At 35.0% G+C, this 7,249-nt stretch overlaps 1 protein-coding gene across 1 annotated transcript; it reads left to right on the forward strand.

Moving 5' to 3' along the window:
- The first annotated feature begins 3,340 nt into the window (after window positions 1–3,340).
- On the forward strand, window positions 3,341–7,249 carry LOC143585949 (uncharacterized). The gene is made up of 5 exons (XM_077067614.1): window positions 3,341–3,440; window positions 4,609–5,017; window positions 5,878–5,906; window positions 5,982–6,927; window positions 7,040–7,249. Exons 2-4 carry the CDS (start codon window positions 4,702–4,704, stop codon window positions 6,906–6,908), a joined length of 1,272 nt encoding a protein of 423 aa, XP_076923729.1. The 5' UTR covers window positions 3,341–3,440; window positions 4,609–4,701; the 3' UTR covers window positions 6,909–6,927; window positions 7,040–7,249.

Raw genomic sequence — 7,249 nt, forward strand, 5'->3', positions numbered from 1 at the left:
TGGTATTTCTTCATGTGTATTTCCAGATCTGGAAGTATTTTTTAGATCTACGGATTTTTGGATTTCCATAGAACATATCTGAAAGAAGAAACCGTAGACCCGAGATATTGATGAACTGATCGGAGGGCCGAGACGAGAAGCGAAGCGTGGTTCATTGCCGTCCCACGGATGGCGCCAATGTCGAAGCACGAGATGAATCTGACCTGATCCATGACGATGTTTCCACGGATTTCGAGATGAACGAACCACGTCTTGATCCTCTTCTCCGGCTGGTTGGGATCTGCAATGACTTTTTGGGGGTGTGGAGGTGACCGCTAAGAAATCTCCAGGATCTCTTGTTCACAGACACAAAAATATGGTGGTGGCTCTTATTGAGAATGACCAACCCCTAATAAGGAGGTGGAGACCTCCTTATATAGGGAGCCTCATGGCCACCATCATGGTACCCTAATGGGCCTAGCCCAGTTAGGGTTACCTCCACAAAACCCCCTCAGCCCAATAACATTGTATTAGTCCATATAATAAAATAAGCCAAACATAATAAATTTAGGGTCGTAAAACCGGGTTTAGTACCATACCCCTACAATAACCTAACTCTTAGACTAGCCATATGTATTTTGGCAATAATCGTCAAAAGTTCCTTTTCAATAGTCATGGTAAATATTGGTAATAACAACCATTTTCTTGCATCGATCCTTGTACTCGCTTTATATGTGTCTCGCCCCTCCTGTTTTTGATGTTGATATTGCCTAACTTTCTTATCAAATACATGCACCCAACATATCATTTTCACAAACTTCTATTTATGGTACAAGATTTAAAGCAAACAAATATAATCTTATAGACCTTGTGGGATGATAAAAACAAGTAACATTTATAAAACCAAATATTATTTTTGTTGTAAAGTTCATGTATGTATATACATGACAAATGTTTTTTAATAAGTTCATTCAAAGATGATTAAAAAAGAAAAATACTTATCAAGAGTTGAAAGATCTATGAATTCTTTCAAAAGAGTTACTAAGTTTTGGAATGGAGATATCCATTAATTCGATTTACCTATCTTTTAAACTCTAGCTCTCAAACAAACTCTAACTCTTAAAATGAGTTATAATTCTCAATCCTTTTATACTCACTAATTATACTAATACTAATCATACATATTAAGTATTTCTTTGGTTTACACTTTATCCGTCAATCCAAAAGTAGGCTTGCTTCACATGAAGCTAGGTTAGAAACGGTAAACCAATTATTTTTTAAATGCAATCAAAATAAGACGATAACTTAGAATAAAGTCAGGATTAGGTAACTAATTTCGTGTTTACTCCAGTAAACACATCTCCAAATAAACTTTTACCTATTACAAACAAGCATAACCCCTTCATTTTATTTTGACGAACCGTAATACTTATTTAACAATCTCATTGTATAAAAGAGTGCATCAAAGCCGGTTAAAAATGTATTCTTTTCGTAATGAAAAAGCAATGTGGCAATACTTATATCAACTTAAAAAAAGACATAAAATTCTAGATTTATGGCAAACCTTTTTAATATTCGAAGCATATTAAAACTTACAAGTATTTAATGCTAGACTTTGGTAAAAATAATATTTTTTGAAGTATAAATAAAAACAACAATGTTGCTTTTCTTGCAATTCATTCTTTGTTCTCTCTCACATTTAACTTTTGTATTAATAAAATCATGTTATTAAAGCAACCTACCATTCATTTGATGTAATCAAAGGTCACAGATCTTATTATCATTCTCTAAATGTACCTTTATTTTATGATAACTATAAACGTTTATGCAGTCGGTTCAATTAACACAATTGTCTAACTTACATCACCTAACAATCAAACAGGCTTCTACATTTTCACCAACCAGTTGTTTGAAACTTCGCTGCTAGTCAAACCCAACGAATTGCTACTTTTCATCTAGTTTCGACGGTTTTAATCATTCATGTACACCTAAGTTTAACTCAGCAGATGTCAAATTTAAATTTTAAAATTTAAACCATACCTCCCATGTTTAAATTTGTCTATTAACACTTCTTTTGTTTTTAACCCCAAACCACAAACCTTTTAAAGAAACATACCATAAAATCATAAATACAGAATTTTAACATTAAAACGTACGATGACACTCATTGATTTGTTGGTGGAACATAGTCACATAGACTAGTTTACAATCACAAGTATACCCAAAGTAGTTGAGGGGCTATTTTGTAATTTTTTTCTCTTACTTTGGTGTATGGTTGGAGTAAACCCAGCCAAGAGAACGTGTACTCCGCACTCCGCGTATGTTAGAAGTCTTCACTCTCTTTTAGCCTCACATTTCCTCGTTTAGACTTGTCAACCCACTTTGGTTTCCAAAACCAATAACATGTATATGATGACATTTGAAATGTTAGGGAATTACAAATTTTTTCTTACTTTTGACATTTTTGTAAATAATCTTACTTGGGTCCTCAACAAATGGTAGATAACATAATGGTCCCTAATATTTGTACTATTTTCTAACATGCTACTAACTTCACCGATACGGATATTATGTTATCTCATTCGCCGCCACGAAAGAGGAGAAAGAATGACCATGAGGTAGATACTAGATAGGAATAAATACACATATGCGAGTTATCTTTTGAAAAGAATCATAAAAGAGCATTAATCTTTGCTAATTTGTTGAGTTTAGGTAATGTTGGTAGGATTATTGTGGGATATATGTGTAAATAAGTTCCAATTATGTGTTTATGTGGACATTTTCATTACTAATAAAGATGATCATCTACAAATGGAAAGATTTATAAGATCTTAGCATGTCTTTGAGCAATCTAACTATTAAAGTAGCCATACTAATTGATCAACAATAGTTACCTAATATTTTCATTTGAAATTACTTAAATACGCAAAAAGTATCTAACTTTTCTAAAGCGACTTTACAACATATATCAAACCTTTCACCAAATTTTAAATAGTGATTGTCACTTAAAATTTAAAACTTTAGAGGCCTCAGTTACGTGAATGAAATATAAAAACTTGTCACTTTTAACAATCTTAGATTTTCTATATTACGTGATCTGTCCACCTCCTCACAGATATGCCCATTTATCACGTAACGCTTAAGTGTAAAAACTAAACTTATAGCATACCAGTCATCGTCAAACAATACCAACAAATAAAATAAAACTTACTGTGTGAAAGCCCAAATAACCGAACCGGGACAAAACATATAAATAGAGCATAATACAAGGGTAGAAAATGAATTTGTTGACTTTACAGAAAACCAATTTTGACTGCCTTCATATTCATTTCATATTCTTCCAAACACCAAAGAATCAGACTCTCTCTCTCACACACACACACACACACAACATAACCTTTTTCTCACCTAAAACCCAACGCTTTTGTTCTCTGTATTGTCTCCGGCCACCGGAGAAACAGGTACATGTTTTGTCGGCAGTTTTGCCGGTGTAAATGGTGACGTGGGTTTGTTGAAAAAATTAGTTTTTTTTTGTTGGGTTTTGTTAATTTGATGAATTGACTGTGTGTTAGTGTTGAATCGGCACTAATTTCGGATCTCCAGTGTTGAATGGTTTATTTTTAGGGTTAGTGTGACTGTTAGACCCACTTTAAGCTTTTACATCCTACAAATTAGCAGGTGGTGTTTTATTAGGGATTGATTATTATTATTATTATTATTATTATTATTATTATTATTATTATTATTATTATTTTAGGTGTTTTAATGATATGAAGATGGTTAAATCAAATTGAATGTTTTAGGTGAGAATTGTTGAAATGGAAAGTGGTTTTGTTCGATTAATCAATTCGTTGTCGTTATTGAGTTGGGAATTTGTGTTTTTAGGTTGTGATTTAGTTTTAATTTTTTTCTAGGGTTTCAAGCTGTTTTGTTGGATTTTTTAAATTTAAACTACGCGCGGTTGGTGATGGTTAAGGCTTGGGATTTTAAAGTCTCGGGTTCGAAACCTGACTTAAGGGTTTTTCTTCTTGATGGTGTTCTTGGATGAGTCAGGCCTGAAGCGTCAAAATCAGTATGGACGGTTGATATCCCGTCTCAGGAAGGCTCATCCAGGTATTGGAGGTGGTTCCAAACGCTGTTAAAAAATAGAAATTTAAACTACACTTTAATTAGAATCGTGATTGTTATTCGGTTGTGTTCGTTCGTTTATTTTCATATGATGAGTGTCTTAATTTGATATGCCTTTAAAGGGATAAGTGTCTGATCATAAGTAGTAGTACCATGTAACATATGTAATATTTTTGGAACTGTTATTGTCTGCCATTAATCTTTGTTTGGGTCCAGGCTGACATGTGTTTTGATTGAGCTTGTATTATTGACTGAAACGTACCATAACTTTATTATTTGAACAGTATTTGCATTTAGATTTCATGTTTTTTGAATGTGTTTGTCCAAGCAAAGAACTTTTAATGTTTTAGTTACTCTCTATATATTTCACATAAAAGCAAGCCTCTTGAACACATTCGCTTTTAGATCTTTGGTTGTTAATGCTGCATACCCTTGTTTGGATTTATATATTGCAAGCTTTAAATCTTCTATCATTGATCATTGTTTTATATGAACATTCAGATTACAGATCGCAAAGTGTCTTGATGCAAAATAATTTGGTATCTTTTATTGGGTAATTCAAGTAGTTATTGCACACTTTACATGTGAGCAAAGATGGGGTCTGCATGCTGTGTTGCTGCTAGAGATAGAACTATAACAAATGGATCAAATGGTGATATTATGCCAAGAAACATCAGATATTCTCCTTCATGGAGTGTCAGGTGGGAAAACAGGCGGCGCGTTGCAGGCGAAGAAGCTTCTATAAACTGGTATTCTGATGGCGCTGTAACAAATGACAGGCTGGACAATAAATCTCAAACAACTGTTGGAACTGCTTATGCATCAGAAGAAGGTAGTCCATTGGAAAGTTTTAGAAATCTGACATGGCAGAAGTCCTCTCCTTCTGAAGGATTTGCAGTTCCTCAGTCAGGTAAATAACTGAATTTATCCTAGTATAAATAATAATATATCACTGATACAAGGTTTTCATAATCGTTGAAGTGATACTGTCATACTGTGAACCATGGTTGTAGAAGTCGCTAGGTGCTTCCAACTCGGTCGACTTGTGAATTGCGAGTACTTGGTCTAGGCGGGGAGTACTCAGGGATTACTCGTTGAGTAATCAGCGCATAGGCGCGGTTTTTACAACCATGCTGTGAACCTTATTCTTGTTGCCATTATTCAGATGGTTACGTAGATTTAGGATTAATTGTAGGGTAATTTTTTATCTGAATTTTGTCTTCTTGTTTCTGTAAAAGATATAATGTGCATAGGACTGTAAACGAACCAAATGTTTAGTGAATCGTTTGTCAACTGTTCACGGCAAGTTCGTATATTTTAATAAACGAACTAACCGAACAAAGAATTGTTCATTTAATTAAAAGAAAGAACATGAACACATGTCTCGTTCATCGTTTATGTCTGTGAGCGTTCGGTTACATTTGTTCATACGAATTTGTTTATGTTCGTTCGTTTACGTTCATTTAAGTTTGTTTTCGGAAGTATATGAATTTAAAAATTAGGCCAGTTACATTTTTTTCTAGTTTTAATAACTTTTTAGGCCCAACACATTGTTGTTCACATTTAATTTTTAGTTGGTTTTAGCTTTGTAATGTCAGTTCGTCTATGTTCATTCGTTTACGCACGTGAACCGTTCGTTTATATTATTAGCGAACGAACACGAACAACAAAACTCTGTTTGCTTAAATTTCTGTGTTTGATCGTTTGTTTGGTTTCGGTTTTGGTTCGTTTACATGCCTATATCTTATGCTATTTTACTTGTTTTTGCAGATCAATCTGGCTCTCAAATTACTTCAGAGGTATGTAAATTAACCGATCTTATGCTATAAGAATATCATAATTTTATAATCTCCAATATGTTTTGCATGTTATAGGTGAAGGGGTCAACCGAAGGTCAACTTACTTCAGAACAATCGCCAACGATGATGATGTCATCCACACACTCGGTTTCTTCATATTCACCATCTCCTCTATCCTCTTCTCAGCTTCATTTTCTACCCCCATCCAGGTGGCATGGGCGGTCACCGGGCCCCCATTTTATGCGCCAGGTGTCAGATAGCCGAATCCCAATGAAGTCACCAAACCTGTCAATTTCTGAAGAGGGTGGCTCTCCTTTAATGCTCCCTGGGTGGAGCAACGAGTCAAACCTTGGGTCACATGGTGGATCTTCAGACAGTTGGTCTGTACCCGCATTTAACGAGCTCATGGCAGCTTCACACAGTCGAAGAGAACGATGGTCGTTTGACAGCAGCCGAACCAGTGGCAGGGTTTCATCTTCACCGTCTATTGACATGCGGACATGTGGCGTGTGCTCAAAGCTTCTAACCGAAAGGTCAGCATGGGCGGCCCAGAAGATAATAGCAAGTAACGAGCTTGCGGTTGTGGCCATTTTAATATGTGGGCATGTTTATCATGCAGAGTGTTTAGAAAACATGACATCTGAAATCAACAAGTATGATCCGGCATGTCCTGTTTGTACTTTTGGGGAGAAAAAGGTTGTTAAGTTGTCTGAAAAAGCTTTGAAAGCTGATCTGGAATTGAAAGCTAGGATAAATAAGAAGTCGAGAAGTCGGGTGGTTGATGGTGATATGAACAGCGATGATATTATGTTCGATCATCATCATCATAATCATTGTAAGATTAGCCCTAAGATGGGGTCAAGTTCTAGCATGAAGTCTTCTGTTGGAAAGCCTTTTCTAAAGAGACACTTCTCTTTCGGTTCTAAAGGCAGTCGGTCCATGTCAGATAACAATTTCCCTCGCAAAAAAGGGTTTTTTTGGGCGAGATTGAGCAAGGAGTGATATCATTTTGCTCTAAAAGGTAGCATACTTGACTTAAGATCATTTAGGACCTGTATGTGTATGTTAATATGCTATGATATGCTATGTTTTGTTTTTAATTCTGACAGTGGTTTTTGGGTAAATAATGACAGGTGTAGGCGGATTGGACGACTAGGATTAGCTCCTCAAGATACTGTAAAGCAGGATTTGAATAACACATGATGAATGATAATCTTGATGAATATGGTATAATATATAAGTGGGGAGAAAAATCAAAGGATTAGTTTTAAGTTTGTGTTCTGTAAATCTAAAATTTATTTTTATTTTGTTTTCATTGGCTTTCACATTTGCTTTTGTTGACA

The sequence above is a fragment of the Bidens hawaiensis genome, unplaced genomic scaffold, assembly GCF_021521415.1.
Source record: "Bidens hawaiensis isolate Kalapana, Puna unplaced genomic scaffold, B.hawaiensis_p1.1 tig00034242_1, whole genome shotgun sequence".
Classification (NCBI taxonomy): Eukaryota; Viridiplantae; Streptophyta; class Magnoliopsida; order Asterales; family Asteraceae; genus Bidens; species Bidens hawaiensis.

Bases quoted from the DNA above. Each gene is read 5' to 3' on its own strand.
- LOC143585949 (XM_077067614.1), top strand. From the start codon at position 4,702: ATGGGGTCTGCATGCTGTGTTGCTGCTAGAGATAGAACTATAACAAAT. The intron at 5,018-5,877 runs GTAAATAACTGA...TTGTTTTTGCAG, and splicing joins ATTTGCAGTTCCTCAGTCAG to ATCAATCTGGCTCTCAAATT. The intron at 5,907-5,981 runs GTATGTAAATTA...TGCATGTTATAG, and splicing joins GCTCTCAAATTACTTCAGAG to GTGAAGGGGTCAACCGAAGG.